At 37.6% G+C, this 19,682-nt stretch overlaps 2 protein-coding genes across 2 annotated transcripts; both read right to left on the bottom strand.

Moving 5' to 3' along the window:
- Nucleotides 1-952: 952 nt before the first annotated feature.
- LOC104115463 (pyruvate dehydrogenase E1 component subunit beta-3, chloroplastic-like) lies at nucleotides 953-1,549 on the bottom strand. Its single transcript, XM_070191981.1, has one exon. The coding sequence runs from the start codon at nucleotides 1,532-1,534 to the stop codon at nucleotides 968-970; it is 567 nt and encodes a 188-aa protein (XP_070048082.1). The 5' UTR covers nucleotides 1,535-1,549; the 3' UTR covers nucleotides 953-967.
- A 505-nt stretch (nucleotides 1,550-2,054) lies between these two features.
- Nucleotides 2,055-6,875, bottom strand: LOC108948368 (uncharacterized). The gene is made up of 4 exons (XM_033661108.2): nucleotides 6,503-6,875; nucleotides 6,324-6,422; nucleotides 5,911-6,242; nucleotides 2,055-2,294 (listed from the first exon to the last, which is right to left on the bottom strand). The coding sequence occupies exons 1-3, from the start codon at nucleotides 6,551-6,553 to the stop codon at nucleotides 5,928-5,930; spliced, it is 465 nt and encodes a 154-aa protein (XP_033516999.1). The 5' UTR covers nucleotides 6,554-6,875; the 3' UTR covers nucleotides 2,055-2,294; nucleotides 5,911-5,927.
- Nucleotides 6,876-19,682: the final 12,807 nt, after the last annotated feature.

The raw sequence follows: 19,682 nt of genomic DNA, 5'->3' as shown, positions 1-19,682 counted from the left end.
CGAAACAACAGACACATCTCACCTTAACTAGAACTTGAAAGACCAACAAACTCAAATCTATAACAAAATCAGACATTTTAACTAACAATCAGAAGTTGAACTATGACAACGAAATGGCGTAATTACCAAATGCTTCTACCACTTGGACAACAGTCCAGTACTCTAACGTCCCAGCATACGGGGTTGGCACATCCTGTGATAACAAATATACAATTGGGGCATCTAAATAGTCATGGAAGTTCTCAGTTATAGCGGCTGTCAAGCTGGCACCAATACCTCCTGTCCGCATACATTCCTCGACGATGAGTCTTCTTCACTGAATTTCCGATGGTGTGAAGGTCAAATGGTTTCAATGACCTCAGGATCATAACCCTTGTCCACAAGCGTCTTCGCGGCCTGCATATCCTGGAATAAGTTAAAATAGTAACATGCTCCCCCGGTCTTACCATCTCAGCTTCTTCAAGATTCAAGACATACTCTTCGTCTGGAATTCTCTCCTTGAGGTTGTAGAGCAAAACATGCTCAAACAGAATCACAGGGTTATCGCCCCAAGGGTAAGGCTGCTAAAGCAGTTGCTTTGGACCTCATAATTTTTGGGCCCCAAAATTTTCTAATAGATTATATATTAATTTATTTTTAAAAGAATATTTAGTGCAGAAAGTACAAATTTTTATAGTAAACAAGTAGGATTAAATTGTTGATCATAAATTGAAAAAACAAATATCTTTTTGGGAATCACTGTCTAGACCATAAATTGAGAAAAGATTCGATTATTAATTCATAACTCAAAAAAGGGTTAAACTTTAATACAGTCTCACAACTTATATATCTCAAGAGAAATTAAATAGATTAGATAAAATTATTAATAACTTTACATATGAAAAACAAGAAATACAGAATTTAAATGAAATCATATATGAATTTTTTCTTTTATATAAAAAAAATGGCCTCTCATTGAATTTTTGTTTTAGGCCTCCATATTTATTGAGCCGCCCTGGCTCCAAATAGCTGCCTTCATCAAGCCCTTGGCATTGTAAGGGGTTGAGCAGGCAACCATTTGGATTCCAGGAATTGACTGGAAATACGACTCAAGGCGCTGAGAGTGCTCTGCTCCGAGCTGTCGACCAACTCCACCAGGACCTCGAATGACGACTGGTATCTTAAACTGGCCACCAGATGTGTAGTGGAGCATACCACAGTTGTTAGATATCTGGTTGAAGGCTAAAAGAAGAAAGCCCATGTTCATTCTTTCAATAACTGGACGCAGGCCAGTCATTGCAGCTCCAATACCCATTCCAGTGAAAGAGTTCTCAGCAATGGGAGTGTCTAGAACCCTGAGATCACCATATTTTGGGACAAGGCCTTTAGTCACCTTGTACGAACCTCCATAATGACCGACATCTTCATCCATTACACAAACAGTGGAATCTCTGTCCATCTCTTCTTCAAGCCCTTCGCGGAGGGCCTCAAAGAGCAATAGTTCATGCCTAAAGATGTACAATTCAATCACATAAGTGGTGTGGTCAAGCAACATGGAAGCCGGATAAAGAACAATACTACAAGAAAATAGGCCTTTAGCGAGGGGAAATGTGGTCGTTAAAAGTCTAAATTCGGTCGTTATAAGTGTATAACGATCAGAAAAAATCCGGTCGTTAAAAGCCCGACGTTAAAAGTTAACGACCGGATTACAATGCGGTCGTTAAAGATCCTTTAGCGACAACATAATTTCCGGTCGTTATACATCCTTTTTAACGACCGGATTTTCTCTTCGCTAAATTGTTATCCAGTCGTTAAAAGTCTTTAATGACAACAACTAATTCAGTCATTAGAAGTGCTTTTAGCGACTTATATTTTCTTCGTTATTTGTATTAATTTTAAAAACGAAATTTACCTTTATTAATGCCCATTAATATGTTTGAGAAACCTATCATTAAAGAGTTTCAATGGCCGCATTTTTCTTTGCTAATGTAAAATTGTACTAAATATAAGTACAAAAATTTGAATTAGATGTATAGAACTAATTATTTGTATGCTTTCATAAACACCCAACAATATTCTAAAATAAACCAAATACTTGGTATCTTTGTCAATATAAAGAACTAAAGTATCATATTTACCAGAAACCAATCTAAATCGTATGACATCATTTTTAATAATTCCTAAGAAGAGAAAAATAAAATTGCAGCATATGTACAGTGTCTTTAAACCATCCCTAACAAAATATAAACCTCTTGTACTTCAACTTGCTCTAAACTTTCTTCAAGGGTAGGTTCTTCGGACTACAAATATTTGATCTATTAACATAACAAAGGTATGCCAGTTTAGTAACAAAGAATAAACAACTAAAGAAGAAATATCAGATCCATTAAATTAAAGGCTACACTTAATGTCCATAAATAAGAATTGAAATAATACAACGATCAGATGACTTGTTCCATATATTGCAGGTTGACAGATATGAACAGTAGAGAAGAAGAAGCCAAAACTTATCCATTTGGAAATCCAGGCTTTACTTGCTACAGTATACATGGTAGTATATAGTCAGTTGAATATGACAACCCCTAAAGGGGGCCAGAATGACATTAAGTACATTTAGTATAAAAGAGAAAGTAAGCCAATGTACTAGCACTAAGAAGAGTTAGACTCTGTCAAAGGCATCAGAATGAGTCATAATTGGCAACAAAGACAAGAACAAGTAGTAGAAGAACAAGAGGAAAATAGATATCCACACATACATAACCAACAGATTCACAATCATCTTGTCCCCATGCATGCTCTCTTAAGGGAGATTGTCATCAGTCTCCCTTTGCCAACTTCCTCTAATAGGAGTACAATATCATATTGTAGAGATGAACCGAAAGGTTTTCCATGGCATCGAAACTTTCTAGAAAATGTATTTTATGCAGATTTAGAAAATTGTGATGGAGGGTTTCTGGAGAACAAAATTTGTGGCTCACTATCATCACATACCTTATAAACAATGCCCAAAATTAATTGCTAGTAGAGAAACTAAAAGAGTTGGTAGGGAAGTGATTGGCCTTGGTAACAAGGACTGGGCTTTGTGAACAAGAAACATAGAGAGCAACCTCTGGAGAAGTCTTTGTACTTATTCTTTTTAATCTGCTAAGGTAGTAATTAAAGTAGTCAAAGAGCTTTCTTTCATTAATTATTAGAAAATAGAGCTAGCTCACCAAAAACAATTTTGCAAGAATACAACTATTAATTTTTGTTTTTTTGCAAGAATATCTTTAGCATAAGAAAGTGAAGCATTCATTAAAATTTCATTCACTGTATGACGAGTTCATTCATTTGGACAACTTGTTAGACGTGTTGTCATAAATATAATTACCTAATGTAAAGCAAACACACAAATATAAGTATATAACAACAACATTGCCTCAATCTCAATCAAGTTGGGTAAGCTTATGAAAAGACTCCTAGCAAATATTGGACCTAGACTAATTGTAATAAAAGGATCTAAAACGTAATCTCAACTTACTACCACATGTATAGATCTTTTCTTTACATTGTGCCATATTTTTTGCTAGGTTTGCATGAATTCCAAGAAATTGTAGGTCTTTCAAGACAACTCCTCAAACATATAAATAGAAGATAAATCCAAAACACTATCCTTTTCAATCTTCAAGAAATTCATATGTAAACTATGTTAGACCTTTATTTGTCTTAACATCCTCATACAGAACACGGGTGTGACATTGGTTCACTTTGTGCATATTCTCCAATATAAAGAAAAAATTGCACATATTGTTGATACAACCTTCTCTAAAAACTACAGACTTATATAATAAGCATTTTCAGAGAATTTCAGATGCATTTGGACAATTTTCTTAGCCTATTTTCTATCAGCAGAGATGTTAATATTCAACAGGTGTGTGCTATAGAGTTTTATTCTTAATCTGTAAATGGTTCTTTTGAAAAGTTTCTTCTTTGTGAACACTGGATATTCTTGATAGAATATTATGTTCTTCTTTTCGTGTATATTTTCCAATAGAACGAATGTTACTTTTTCTCTCTCTTTTAAATTGTTAATTATCTCCTGTCCTCTGTATATTTTTGGTTTATAGGTTGTAACTAATTCTATCTATTAAGTGTTCATTCCAAAAGTTTTAATATTATTTTCTGGCTTTCACATTAGTCTGGAATTTCCTATTCAACCAAAAAGAATTTGGACTAGCCTAGTAATACTAGCAAATTACATGCATGAAATAAGCATTTAGCCTAATGTTACGGGCCCAAATCCTTACATTGGGTAGCGGCACCTGCTTGCCCGTGCGATGCCTGCAGTTCCCCTCGCTGCAGGCCAGCCTGTTTCCTATCCCAGGATTTCCAAGCACGATCCTGTGCCTGTTGGTGGGGCTCGCCCCAACTTGTGCCACCCGTAAGATGTCTAGGCCCTTGGCCCTAGACATGTCGTGGAGCTTCATCTTAGGATCGCTATTCATGCGCGCCCTGGGATATTGGCTTAGGACATGTCTTGTTCCTCGCCCAAGACTGAGCATCGCTCCCGCATGCACAGCCTAATCCTCAAGCTTGACACTCGCCTAGTGCATCCGCGACTAGCTCGTGCCTCGCCCGAGTAAGGCAACCTTTAGCCCTTGGCCATTGCCATGCGTGTCTTTCGTGCCATGCACATACATTGCCCTCGCGACACGCTTTCATCCCGTATAGTGCAGTGTGGCCCCACAACTGCACCTTTAGGCCAACAGACCCTTGCTTGCATGGTTGAACCCAAGCCATACTCACAAGTCGACACATGATGCCCCTATGATAGGTGCGTCAAGTATCCAATCGGCACGGAGGTCTCCTTCCAACATTCGGCAGCCCGCGGGGCTGGCCGTCCCACACATCGAGCCTCCAGCACCACTTTGATGCCCAACGCTAGCCCGAAGGCGTTGCGCCGCCCATAGAGTTTCCCAAACTCGTATGGGTACCTTTGACACTCCTTTGAGTCATCTAGGCAGACCCTTGAGGTTGCCCCCATGGTAGCTCGTTCTATACGGCTCAGTGGCAGCACGTGTGGGGGAGGCAGGTCGGAGCTTTCATCACCTATACCCCCCCTTTTATATGCTTAAAATTAAAAAGCCCAAGTTTTCCGAGTAGACAGTTCTACGTCAGACCATCAGAAGGACCTTTTCTCACCAGTTCTTGGCCGAAATCACAACTCCAAATTGCGAGTTGTGACACTAAGCTATATTCCTTCACCCATATCAGCAAGGAAAAATCTCCTTCAAGTAACCAAAGGATGTGGAGATCTTCTTATCCAAAATAGCTTAATACTAGCAAATTATGTAATGATATAAGCATTTAGCCTGAGATATATTCTTCTATTCAATCCAACGTTACTGTTTCTACAGACTCCCTGCCAAGTTTGGCGACATATATATAATAGATGATTCCATTAACCATAGAACAGATGATTCCATGGGGAACAAACAAGATTAATTATTAGAATATCAGCAAAGCAAAATAATTTTTGTCACAAACAAGACTTGCAGTTCTAACCATCAAGAAGTTGCTTCTAGGCTAAACATATGTTGTAGGGCAATTTGTTCTTGAGATATATAACAATTTGCGAGTTACCATATGTTTCTTAAGACAAATTCTGATCAAAAGGATCCACAGAAATGTAGTCAATATGTTCTTGAAACTGAATAGCTCCCAAGAAAATCTCCTCTAACATTTCTAGACTTATCAATAACAAGATAATAAAGATTGTAACCTAGCTACACATGTACAAATATTTGAAACTTCATTCTTAATTAAAGGCACTTGTTTCAATGACTATATTTTTATTTATTCATAAACCTTAATAACATAAAAAAAAAAAACTTCCACATGAGCATTGCAATAATTTTATTAAAGACTACAATAGGATTTCAATCTACTAACCTGTTAAATGATTCAATTTATTGCTCAATTGAAGATGGTGATGAAGGCTGATCAAATACTGCACTTGCAAGCTGTGCGTATTTACTGTCTAACATATCATATTTACTCTTTAGCCTTTTCAGTCGTCCTTTTAGTGATTCATTTTCCTTTTTAGCAGCATTCAACTTCTCTAATAATGCAGCTTTTGAGAAGTTATCACCTTTCAACTCCCTAGCGGTTATCCCACCACCAAATCTAACTACATGACTCTTGAGTTGAGGTCCAAAGCACCTCTCTACAACCTCAATGTTTGAAAGAGACGATTCAGATTGCACCACTTCTTGCATTTTAGACTATAAATGAAAGATAATTTAATTAAAATACTGCAACACGGTAAACAAATGATGTAAAATAAAATTTATCAATAAACATACATATTTTTCATTGCTTTTAGGTTCAACAAGTTTGCTGTCCTTCTTACGAGTCTCAAAAAAGATAGTTGCCATATCTGGTGGATTGCCATCTTTACCTCCCTTCACATTAAAATAAACAAGGCAAAAAAATATTTTTAACAAGGATGAGCTTTCTTAACAGAATTGCAAGATTTACTCACCAATTCATAAATTATCTCTCTAATTGGCTTACTACCCATACGATGAGGCATACTCAACTTAGACCTATTGACTGAGTTTCTTGCACTTTTTTCCTAAATTGAGAACACACCAAAAAATTATGGTCAGCCACTTAATATAACAAGATGTTAATAAATAGTTGTGAAATCATATCTTAAAATTTTCTGATAAAAAATGCTCCTTGACAAGCCATTCCCAATCACTCTTGTCTACCCCATTTGGCACATCTTTTAGAGCATCACGAAGTGGCTTAGACTTAATATTCTTGTGCAGTGATCCTCTCCAATTTTTTCATAACTTTCTCATATGTTTCAAGACATGATCTCGTTGATCATTTATGTCATCACTATCAAATTTGCCCTATAATATTCACAAGTGTCAGTAAATATGGAACTATCCAGTAAACTAGAAAATAAAAATTTAACCACCTGTGTATATCAAAAGAGATAATAAATATCTTATAAAGGTTATTATACGAGTTCTAATTGATAGAGAGGGTAGATTCTTAAGTCTGTGACTTTGGATATGAAAGTGGGAGATTGGTTCTATTGTGAAAATTTTATCATCCACAATAAAGTCATAGATAAGCCATGACAGATTCATACCATGATGTGATGTACATATTGGTTCCCTATATTGATCTGTCAAAAAGCTATTACAATATAAATATGTTCAGCTCTTTATTACTATGTAATATCACCAAAGTTGGTCTAACTTTTAATTTGTTATTGTGCTAGCTCTAAATCTTCACTCAAAGATCAAGAGAAAAATGGAGAAGATATAACTCATCAGTAAGAGGAGAATGACAACCACTCTTTGGCATTAGTTCCTGTAGATTTGCCAAAGCCAAAGGAAAACAATGATCTCGTTGTTCTTGAAACCACTGTGATAGAAGTTCTTGATGCACTGAGGCATGCTAAAGAGAAACTTCAAACTCATATGGAGAGAAGAAATATGATTAGAGTTGGCTAATTTATATGACAAGTTGTTCATGGCATACTGGATGCTTATAGAACTATAGATAATGAAGTACCAACCCTGATGATATTATATTATGTTCAAGCAAACTCACTGTTGCCATGTAATATTCTTGCAATAAAGGACATAATTTGGTGATAAACTTTCTATCCCAATTGAAAGGTCAAGGCTATGTCATACTGGTGATCATCAAGTCATATTTCGTTGGTAAGTAAAAATTATTTATAACAACCAAGAAGCATAGAGATACTGAAAAAGAGAGAAATGTGGAGGTTCACCTTGTATTACATAGACACAAAAAAGATTGCCTTCAAACAATGTGAGATCTCATCTGACACCAAATTACCCAAAAAAATCATTTGGAAAGAACTTCGAAAACTCAATTTTATTTTTGTAATTAACCAACCATATAATGTAATGATGTAAGCTCACAAGTATTTCCTTTTCATTTGTAAAAGAAGAAAAGGAGAAGAAAAATTAATAAAGTAGTGCTTTAAATCCTTACAGTGACAGCTTCCCACATGTGTTGCAGCTTATATTCTTTGATGTCCGCCCATGAGTGTACACGCAGTGGACACATATTACGATCACGAATTAATATACCCAAGTATCTCGTAAATGAGGCATGATTCTTTCCAACAACCCGATTGTGGTAAAAAGTAACGGTCAACTTTTCTCCAACTTTGAGTTCTGCAACTTTTTTACACATATTCGTTCTTCTCACTTTTTGTAACGACCCGACTTGTAATTTTAAGAATTTATGTCCCGTTCAATGACTTAAGGTTTCGAGCAGCCTCGCAATATGTATTATGACCCGCGTATGTGATCGAGTTTGATTTAGGGATGATTCAGAGTGATTTGAAACACTTAGTCCCTAAGACGGAAGCTTAAGTCTTAGGATTTTGACCGTAGTTGGAACTGTGTGAAGACGACTCCGGAATGGAGTTCTGACGGTTTCGTTAGCTCCGTTAGGTGATTTTGGACTTAGGAGCGTGTCCGGACTATGAATCTGAGGTCTGTAGCCAATTTAGGCTTGAAATGGCGAAAGTCAAATTTTTGGAGAATTGGACCGGAAGTGGAATTTTTGATATCGGGGTCGGAATACAATTCCAAGAGTTGAAACCGCTCCGTTATGTTATTTGGGACTTGCCTACAAAATTTGACATCATTTTTGATAGGTTTCGACACGAGTTTTAGAAGTTGGAAGTTTTTGAAGTTTATAAGTTCGATTTGTGGTGCGATTTGTATTTTTGGCGTAATTGATGTGATTTGAAACCTCGAGCAAGTCCGTGATATGTTATGGGACTGGTTGGTATGATTAGACGGGGTTCCGAGGGGCTCAGGTGTGTTTCGGGGTGGTTTCGGACTAAATTAGAGCTGTTTGGACTACTGTTGCTGAAGTCTGGTTTCCTTCTTCGCGAACGCGAAGGGAGTCCCGCGAACGCGAAGAGGAATTTGAGGGGCTGATGATTTGTCCTTCGCGAACGCGAAGCTGTGAACGCGAATGCGAAGAAGGATCAGGGCAAGCCTTTGCGAACGCGGCCGAGGTAACGCAAACGCAAAGAAGAAAGGAAGATAGGTGCCTGGGGTCGTTTGGCCTTCGCGAACGCGAAGCATGGAACGCAAACAAGAAGGAGCTGGTTAGCTGGTCATCGCGAACGCGACGAGGGGTTCGCGAACGCGATGAGGAAATGATGGGGCAGAAATAATTGGCCTTTGCGAACGCGACGAGGAGGGCGCGAACGCGATGAATGATTTGAGGCAGTTGGGTTTTGGCCTTCGCGAACGCGAGACAATGGTCGCGAACGAGAAGAAGACCTATCTGGGCAGAATTAAAAGTCCCGAAAACGGGGGTTTGAGTTCATAACTCAAAATCAAAGTTGGAGCTCGGTAGAAGGCGCTTTTTGGAGAGATTCTTGCGTGGGTGTTTGGGGTAAGTGATTCTTATCCAGTTTTGATTAATTTTCATGATTATGTCTTTGAATCTATCGTTTAATTCGAATTTAATGGAGAAAAAATCAAGATTTTTGTAAGATCTTCCAAAAACGAAAATTTAAGATTTGGAAATCGAGTTGTTATTGGAATTCGATAAAATTAGTATGGTTGAACTCGTATCGGAATGAATGTTCGGATCTTATGAAAATTATGTCGGGTTCCGAGAGGCGGGTCCCGCGTTGACTTTTATTGACTTTTTGGAATAAATTTTTAAGTCGACGTATTATTATCCAGAATTATTTCCGATGAATTTTAATGAAGTTATACAATTAATTTGGATAGATTTGAGCTGTCAGGAGGTCAATTCAAGCAAGAAGGCGATTTTGGAACATCGGCATAACTTCAAAGAGGTAAGTGTCTTGCTTAACCTCGAGTGGGGGAAATTTCCCTTAGGCATTGAGTCTTATGCACAACTTGGGTAATTGAAAACCATGTACGCGAGGTGACGAGTACGTACTTGGTTTATATGTGTAAATTTTATTGAGTTAAAAGTCCTGAGCATATTGTGGAGTAAATTGGATAATTGTTGGCATGCATTTAATCATCTACTTGTCGTGCCTAAACCCTTGTTGTTGACTCTGTTGTTATATGACAATGTGATGTGATTGTTATTTGATTATTTATGAAATTTCGTGAATTTTCTAGTTTGATAATTATTGGAATTTAATTTTATTTTGGATTTTTTCCTCTGCAAATAATTAATTAAATGAGCATAAAAAGAGGTGTTTATATAATTATTGAAAATTTGATCTTTTATGAAGACTTTGCTTTATGTTGAGTAATTTCTGTCTCTATTGATTATTTTTGGGTGTTGTACACATTGTGTTGAGCATTTGGTTATTTGCTGTGATATTAATTGACTTGGTTGTAGCTTTGAAATTTGGTTGTGGCCATTGGGCAAATTGTGATATGAATTGATTTTTGTTATGTTGTTGTGATAATTTTCCGTGTAAATTGTTGTGTTGTGTGAGTTGTTATTTTGGGGAGATAAGGGTGGCATTTCACCATTGATATTATGTAGTTATAAAGGTGGCATTTCACTGTTGTGTTTGTTGGCTATTGATATTGTCTGGGCGGAGCGATTAGGGTGGCTATAGGAGCGATAAGGGTAGCAATATGAGTGATAAGGGTGGCTATTGATATTGTCTGGGCAGGGCGATAAAGGTGGCTATATGAGCGATAATGGTGGCTATTATTAGGGACGATATGTGATGATGTGGGGTTGTGGTGTTGAAAATTTTCATGTGATGTTTTAATTTTTTTGTGTTTATTTTTATACCTTGTGCAACTTATCTTGTTGTAAATAAATTGATAATAATTTGATTTTGTTGAAATTGGGAGCCTGTGGCTATTGCCAGGCGATTTATAAAATGAAATGTGGGCACGAGGTGCCGTGAATTGTGATATGAAATGGGGATATTGGCACATGAATTGTCCGTGCAGTTGTGATATAAAATGTGGGCACGAGGTGCTGTGATTAAATGATAATGATATTTGGCACGTAAATTATCCGTGCAGTTGTGATATGAAATGAGCGCATGCGGTGCTGGGCAAATATGATGATTTTATTATGGGCACGAGGTGCCGTGGAAATATGAAAATGGGTTGAGACCCGTATTTACGAAAAATATGAAAATTGGCTGAGACCCGTATTTTGATGATTTTGAAATGAGGTGTCATATGGTGACTTTTTAATTGAAAGAATTATATTCAAAATATTTATTTGGAAGGATTTTTACTTAGAAAGTATTATATAAAAGAATTGTATTTTGAAAGATATTTATTTGAGGAAATTGTATTTGAAAAGATTTATTGAAAGAATTATATTTGAAAAATAATTATTTGAGAAAATTATATTTGAAAGAAAGTTATCTGGAAGAACTATGTGAAAGACATTTATTTGAAGGGCTTGATTTAATTGAGTGTAATTGTGTTTATTAATTGTTGAGTGATATTAATGGTATTCTTGTTATCTATTGTGGATATCACTTGTTGTTTTATCCTGCCTTTATTATTATTTGTTTCTTATTATTTTGTATATCATATTGCACAGGTTATTAGACTAGTGAGTGTCTTGACTGTACCTCATCTCTACTCTATTGAGGTTAGTCTTGATACTTACTGGGCACCGTTGTGGTGTGTTCACTCTACACTTCTGCACATTTTTGTGCAGAGCCAAGTATTTAAGATATCGGACTTGAGCAGAGTTAAAGAACGATCATAAGGATTCAAGGTAGAGCTGCTTGGCCATCACAGTCCTTTGGAGTCTTTTCATTTTATTGTACTGTTAATTTGTAATCGAACAGTATTGTATATTCGGTCCTCGCGATCATTCCATGTATTCAGTTAGAGTTTGTGACTCAGTACTACCAGTCTTGGGAGGTTGTGTATTGTAATTATTTCCGCTGTTAAATTTTAATTCAAAAAAATATAGCTTCAAAATGTAATAGAAATCGGCTTACCTAGTCTTAGAGACTAGGTGCCATCACGACGCTTATGGTGGGATTTTGGGTCGTGACAAGTTGGTATCAGAGCTCTAGGTTCATAGTAACTATGAGTCACGAACGAGTCTAGTAGAGTCTTGCGGATCGGTACAGAGACGTCTGTACTTATCTTCGAGAGGCTACAGAACTGTTAGGAAATTTCCATTTCTTTCATTCATGTCGTGCGAAATTTGTTGAATTTGGAAATTGAACCTTTGTATCTCCATTCTCTCATAGATGGTAAGGACACGTGCTACTGAGTTAGATGAGCAGTCATCGACACATACTGCTAGGGCTGCAAGAGGCCGAGGTAGAGGCCGAGGTAGAGGTCGAGGAAGGGCACGTGCTGCGACTAGAGCACCTATCAGAACAACAGTTGAGGGGCCACTAGTAGCTCCAGTTGGAGGACAGGTACCAGAAGCACCTGTTGTTACCCCTGGACTTCAGGAGACTTTGGCACAGTTCCTGAGTATGTTTGGTACATTAACTCAGGCGGGATTGATCTCTGTTGCACCAAACATTCCGCAGATTGGGGGAGTAGCTCAGACTCCTACCAAAACTCCAGAGTAGCTTGTTCACGTTGGTCAGGTTCCGGGTTTAGTACTGGTACAACCTGTTATTTCGGTTCTGCATGAGGTCAGGTCCGAGGCATCAGAAGAAGAACAAAAGAGAGTTGAAAGGTTTAAGAGGTATAGTCCACCAACTTTCAGTGGCACAGCCACAGAGGATGCCCAAAAATTTCTGGAAAATTATTACCATATTCTCCGCACCATGGGTATTGTGGAAGTGAGCGGAGTTGCCTTTACTACATTTCAATTATTAGGCGCGGCGTATCGGTGGTGGAAAATCTATGAAGAAGGTAGACCAGCCGATGCCACACCACCAACCTGGGCTCAATTTTCGGAAATGTTCTTGAAAGAGTTTGTTCCTCAGACTCTCAGAGATGTGTGGCGCACAGAGTTTGAATGGTTGGGTCAGGGCACTATGACAGTGTCAGAATATGCTGTCAGGTTCAGTGAGTTAGCCCGTCATGCACCTGTTTTAGTTCCTACAATCAGAGAACGGGTCCACGGATTCATTAAGGGGCTCGATTATGATATTAAAATATGCATGGCTCGAGAGTTGCAAACTGATGCTCCATTTCAACAAGTAGTGGAGATTGCAAGGAAGATTGAGGGTGTTTTAAGCGAGGAAAGGGAGTCTAAGGAGGCCAAAAGGTTTCGAAGATCTGGAGGGTTTAGTGGATTTTACTCTTCAGCTAGAACCCATTATAGCGGAGGCTCGAGCAGCCGTTCAGCTCAGTCTGCACACCAGATTACTCGGAGTGCTCCAGTTTATAGTGCACCATCGACACGATATTCTTACAGTGGTTATTCCAGTTATCTGGCACAGACTCAGTACGAGCAGCCGCGACCTCAGAGGGGGTGTTATGAGTGTGGTGATATTAGCCATATCATGAGAGATTGTCCCAAACTTGGGAGGGGTGGATTTCATCAGAACACTCCAGCTACAAGCTTTATTCCAGTTGATACTCCACGTGCACAGTCAGCTAGAGGTGGAGGACAGGCGGGTAGTGGGTGCCTAAGAGGTGGAGGCCCGACCCGTTGATTTAATCACTATGATTTGGCTAAGACCAATACACCAAATAGTGTCATTACAGGTACGATCCTGATTTTTATTATAAAAGGGTATTTTCCTTAATTTGATTCAGTTCTGAATATTGAGGTGAATCCTCCTATTATGCTCCACTCATGGGTGAGCTTCGTAAATTTGCGACCCACTTATATGTGTATCCCTGTTGGGAGATTTAAAGATGTGAGCCCGTGTCTGTTATTTTATTTCTGTACACCATTGAGGGCTATAAGTCTAAAAGTAATTTTTATTATTCATTACAGTGGGTTTAATGTGTTTCGGAATAATTGATTCCAATTTTTATGAATTATACGCCCTACCGGTATGAGGGTTCATTATATGTTGTGAAAATTGTTTATGAAATGTATTGAAAAGAAGAAATAAAGGAAATTAAAAATTTCAGCTGGCACAATGTGCAACATAATTGTGACTCGGATTTGAGGACGAGATCCTCGCATTTTTACATGATGTGAAATATTTAAACTGGGCTGCAAGCCACGATGGAAGTTATATAAGGGCGAGGTCCTTGTGGTGAAATGTTTATGAGTTTAAAATTCTCCCTTGTGAAATTTAATTTGTGCAATAATATTAATAGGGAGTCATGCCTGTTAGGCTTATTTGATAATGCTTGTATATTTTCTGTTCATATTCAGCCATTTTATTGCTGTAAATATTGAGTTTTAGCCTATGAGGTGCGTGCCCAGGTGGCGTTAAATGTGACTCATTAATCCGAGTAAGTAATCATGAGGTCTTCATGCCTCACGTTCTGTTGTCAGTATTGTGAAAATTCGAAATGAGGTGATGGTTAATATGAGATTAATTGATGATGCTGGAATTAATTATGAACAACTTTTAAGACCAGAGATGTAGTGATGAGCATACATATGATGTGCTTCATGTCCTGATATCATTATGATAAGTCAATGTTGAGATTAATGTTATTGATATATACCCTGTGGTATTTTATTGGGTTGTGGATATGTTGTTAGGAGTTGTTTGGGTGTTACTTTGACAGGTGGATAGGCCCAATTATAGGGGAGACTTTGCCAAAATTTCTGGGGAAAAAAAATTGCGAGTTAGTAAAATTTGGGGGATTGAGATTTGCAAAGGAAGAGATGAATTATGTTATGTGTTTGAGGGCAAATGATCCTAAGCGGGGAATAATGTAACACCCCAGAGAAAGTTTTGAATTACTTCAACACTATTAAGAAAATTTATATGTGCATAGGCACGAGTTGCTATAGCCAGTTGAGACTAATACTGTGCGTTGTTTTGAGAAATCGGGCATTTCGGAAATGATTGGAGAGTTAGGGACTTTGCTTTAAAGCTTATAAGAATGGAGAAAATAAATAATCTCAATTGAGATGGTGTTGTCGGACCCGTGTTAAATTGTGGTAATGTAAAATCACTCACAAGTATGTGTGCAAAAATATACTTAGTAATTTAAAGTCCTAAGAAAGATTTTTAGCACGTTCGAGGACGAATGTTTGTTTAAGAGGTGGAGAATGTAACGACCCGACTTGTCATTTTAAGAATTTACGCCCTGTTCATTGACTTAAGGTTTCTAGCAGCCTTGCAATATGTATTATGACCCGCGTGTGTAGTCGAGTTTGATTTACGGATGATTCGGAGTGATTTGGGACACTTAGTCCCTAAGACGGAAGCTTAAGTCTTAGGATTTTGACCGTAGTCGGAACTGTGTGAAGACGACTCCGGAATAGAGTTCCGACGGTTCTGTTAGCTCCGTTGGGTGATTTTTGACTTAGGAGCATGCCCGGACTGTGAATCTGAGGTATGTAGCCAATTTAGGCTTGAAATGGAGAAGGTCGATTTTTTGGAGAATTGGACCGGAAGTGGACTTTTTGATATCGGGGTCGGAATGCAATTCCGAGAGGTGGAACAGCTCCGTTATGTTATTTGGGACTTGCCTGCAAAATTTGACATCATTCCGGGTTGGTCTGATAGGTTTCAACACGGGTTTTAGAAGTTGGAAGTTTTTTAAGTTCATAAGTTCGATTTGTTGTGCGATTTGTATTTTCGATGTAATTTGATGTGATTTGAAACCTCGAGCGAGTCCGTGATATGTTATGGGACTGGTTGGTATGATTGAACGGGATCCCAAGGGGCTCAGGTGTGTTTCGGGGTGGTTTCGGACTAAATTAGAGCTGTTTGGACTACTGTTGCTGAAGTCTGGTTTCCTTCTTCGCGAACGCGAAGGGAGTCCCGCGAACGCGAAGAGGAATTTGAGGGGCTGATGATTTGTCCTTCGCGAATGCGAAGCTGTGAACGCGAATGCGAAGAAGGATCAGGGCAAGCCTTTGCGAACGCGGCCGAGGTAACGCAAACGCAAAGAAGAAAGGAAGATAGGTGCCTGGGGTCGTTTGGCCTTCGCGAACGCGAAGCATGGAACGCAAACAAGAAGGAGCTGGTTAGCTGGTCATCGCGAACGCGACGAGGGGTTCGCGAACGCGATGAGGAAATGATGGGGCAGAAATAATTGGCCTTTACGAACGCGACGAGGAGGGCGCGAACGCGATGAATGATTTGAGGCAGTTGGGTTTTGGCCTTCGCGAACGCGAGACAATGGTCGCGAACGAGAAGAAGACCTATCTGGGCAGAATTAAAAGTCCCGAAAACGGGGGTTTGAGTTCATAACTCAAAATCAAAGTTGGAGCTCGGTAGAAGGCGCTTTTTGGAGAGATTCTTGCGTGGGTGTTTGGGGTAAGTGATTCTTATCCAGTTTTGATTAATTTTCATGATTATGTCTTTGAATCTATCGTTTAATTCGAATTTAATGGAGAAAAAATCAAGATTTTTGTAAGATCTTCCAAAAACGAAAATTTAAGATTTGGAAATCGAGTTGTTATTGGAATTCGATAAAATTAGTATGGTTGAACTCGTATCGGAATGAATGTTCGGATCTGATGAAAATTATGTCGGGTTCCGAGAGGCGGGTCCCGCGTTGACTTTTATTGACTTTTTGGAATAAATTTTTAAGTCGACGTATTATTATCCAGAATTATTTTCGATGAATTTTAATGAAGTTATAGAATTAATTTGGATAGATTTGAGCTGTCAGGATGTTAATTCAAGCAAGAAAGCGATTTTGGAACATCGGCATAACTTCAAAGAGGTAAGTGTCTTGCTTAACCTCGAGTGGGGAAAATTTCCCTTAGGCATTGAGTCTTATGTGCAACTTGGGTAATTGAAAACCATGTATGCGAGGTGACGAGTACGTACTTGGTTTATGTGTAAATTTTATTGAGTTAAAAGTCTTGAGCATATTGTGGAGTAAATTGGATAATTGTTGGCATACATTTAATCATCTACTTGTCGTGCCTAAACCCTTGTTGTTGACTCTGTTGTTATATGACAATGTAATGTGATTGTTATTTGATTATTTATGAAATTTTGTGAATTTTCTAGTTTGATAATTATTGGAATTTAATTTCATTTTGGATTTTTGCCTCTGCAAATAATTAATTAAATGAGCATAAAAAGAGGTGTTTATATAATTATTGAAAATTTGATCTTTTATGAAGACTTTGCTTTATGTTGAGTAATTTCTATCTCTATTGATTATTTTTGGGTGTTGTACACATTGTGTGGAGCATTTGGCTATTTGCTGTGAAATTAATTGACTTGGTTGGAGCTTTGAAATTTGGTTGTGGCCATTGGACAACTTGTGATATGAATTGATTTTTGTTATGTTGTTGTGATAATTTTTCATGTAAATTGTTGTGTTGTGTGAGTTGTTATTTTGGGGAGATAAGGGTGGTATTTCACCGTTGATATTATGTGGTTATAAGGGTGGTATTTCACTGTTGTGTTTGTTGGCTATTGATATTGTCTGGGCGGAGCGATTAGGGTGGCTATAGGAGCGATAAGGGTGGCAATAGGAGTGATAAGGGTGGCTATTGATATATTCTGGGCGGAGCGATAAGGGTGGCTATAGGAGCGATAAAGGTGGCTATATGAGCGATAATGGTGGCTATTATTAGGGACGATATGTGATGATGTGGGGTTGTGGTGTTAAAAATTTTCATGTGATGTTGTGATTTTCTTGTGTTTATTTTTATACCTTGTGCAACTTGTCTTGTTGTTAGTAAATTAATAATAATCTGATTTTGTTGAAATTGGGAGCCTGTGGCTATTGCCAGGCGGTTTATAAAATGAAATTTGGGCACGAGGTGCCATAAATTGTGATATGAAATGGGGATATTGGCATGTGAATTGTCCGTGCAGTTGTGATATAAAATGTGGGCACGAGATGCTGTGATGAAATGATAATGATATTTGGCACGTAAATTGTCCGTGCAATTGTGATATGAAATGAGGGCACGAGATGCCAGGCAAATATGATGATTTAATTATGGGCACGAGGTGCCGTGGAAATATAAAAATGGGTTGAGACCCATATTTTGATGATTGTGAAATGAGGTGTCACATGGTGACTTTTTAATTGAAAGAATTATATTCAAAATATTTATTTGGAAGGATTTTTACTTAGAAAGTATTATATAAAAGAATTGTATTTTGAAAGATATTTATTTGAGGAAATTGTATTTGAAAAGATTTATTGAAAGAATTATATTTGAAAAATAATTATTTGAGAAAATTATATTTGAAAGAAAATTATCTGGAAGAACTATGTGAAAGACATTTATTTGAAGGGCTTGATTTAATTGGGTGTAATTGTGTTTATTAATTGTTGAGTATATTAATGGTATTCTTGTTGTCTGTTGTGCATATCACTTGTTGTTTTATCCTGCCTTTATTATTATTATTATTATTATTATTATTATTATTATTATTATTATTATTATTATTATTATTATTTATTTCCTATTATTTTGTATATCATATTGCACAGGTTATTAGACTAGTGAGTGTCTTGACTGTACCTCGTCTCTACTCTAGTGAGGTTAGTTTTGATACTTACTGGGCACCGTTGTGGTGTGCTCACTCTACACTTATGCACATTTTTGTGCAGAGCCAGGTATTGAAGATATCGGACTTGAGCAGAGTTAAAGCGCGATCATAAGGATTCAAGGTAGAGCTGCTTGGCCGTCGCAGTCCCTTGGAGTCTTTTTATTTCATTGTACTGTTAATTTGTAATCAAACAGTATTGTATATTCGGTCCTCGTGATCATTCCATGTATTCAGTTAGAGTTCGTGACTCAGTACTACCAGTCTTGGGAGATTGTGTATTGTAATTATTTCCGCTGTTAAATTTTAATTCAAAAAAAAAGAAGCTTTAAAATGTAATAGAAATCGGCTTACCTAGTTTTAGAGATTAGGTACCTTCACGATGCCTGTGGTGGGATTTTGGGTCGTGACACTTTATTTGCCTTTCCAGATTCACATGGCCCTGCAAATTTCAATCTAAGCCAAATATAAAGTAGTTTTTGTACAATAATAAAAAAAAATATTATAGCTTAGGACAGTAAGATACTTATTTTGTTTCTCTGAGTGTCTTGCATCACTTCTTCCTCATGAGAAAAGGGACCATCATCTTCCAATATTGGTTCAAATTCAGGAGGCGCAAGACTATCACTATGAGTTAGCTTACTCTGATCAGAAGCTAATATACTAAAAGTTTTACTTTTGCCAATCGAACTCTCTGTTCAGCATTTACTCTTACAGATCCAAATGCTCCAAAGCTTTTTCCTCGTCCCCTTGCTAAGATACCGGGTGGAAAATACACAGGCTTCACAGTCTTGGAATTTTATTCCATTTTAGACATCTGAGATTTTGATGTATTCATGTCAACCTAGTACAATTAAAAAACCGAGTAATAGATGTCTATCATGTCAGTTCATCATATATGAGCATATGACAGAAAAACTTAGAGGTAACAAAAATTTAGGACATCAGATTCATCATATAAGCACATGTAATCAGTCTAGTAGAGTGTTAGAAACATTTTCTGAACTAGTAAATCAAATGGAATCCAGTATGAAACTCTCATTATCATAATGAGTTGACAAATTAAATAAAGAGTTGATAAATATCCAAACCTTCATGAGTTCTTTTCCTTTTCAGTGAAGAATTATCTGAATCCTCTAGATCA

This window comes from Nicotiana tomentosiformis, chromosome 12, assembly GCF_000390325.3.
Source record: "Nicotiana tomentosiformis chromosome 12, ASM39032v3, whole genome shotgun sequence".
Lineage (NCBI taxonomy): Eukaryota > Viridiplantae > Streptophyta > Magnoliopsida > Solanales > Solanaceae > Nicotiana > Nicotiana tomentosiformis.
The sequence above is the reverse complement of the archived record's forward strand: the minus strand, read 5'-3'. Positions and strand labels throughout refer to the sequence as shown.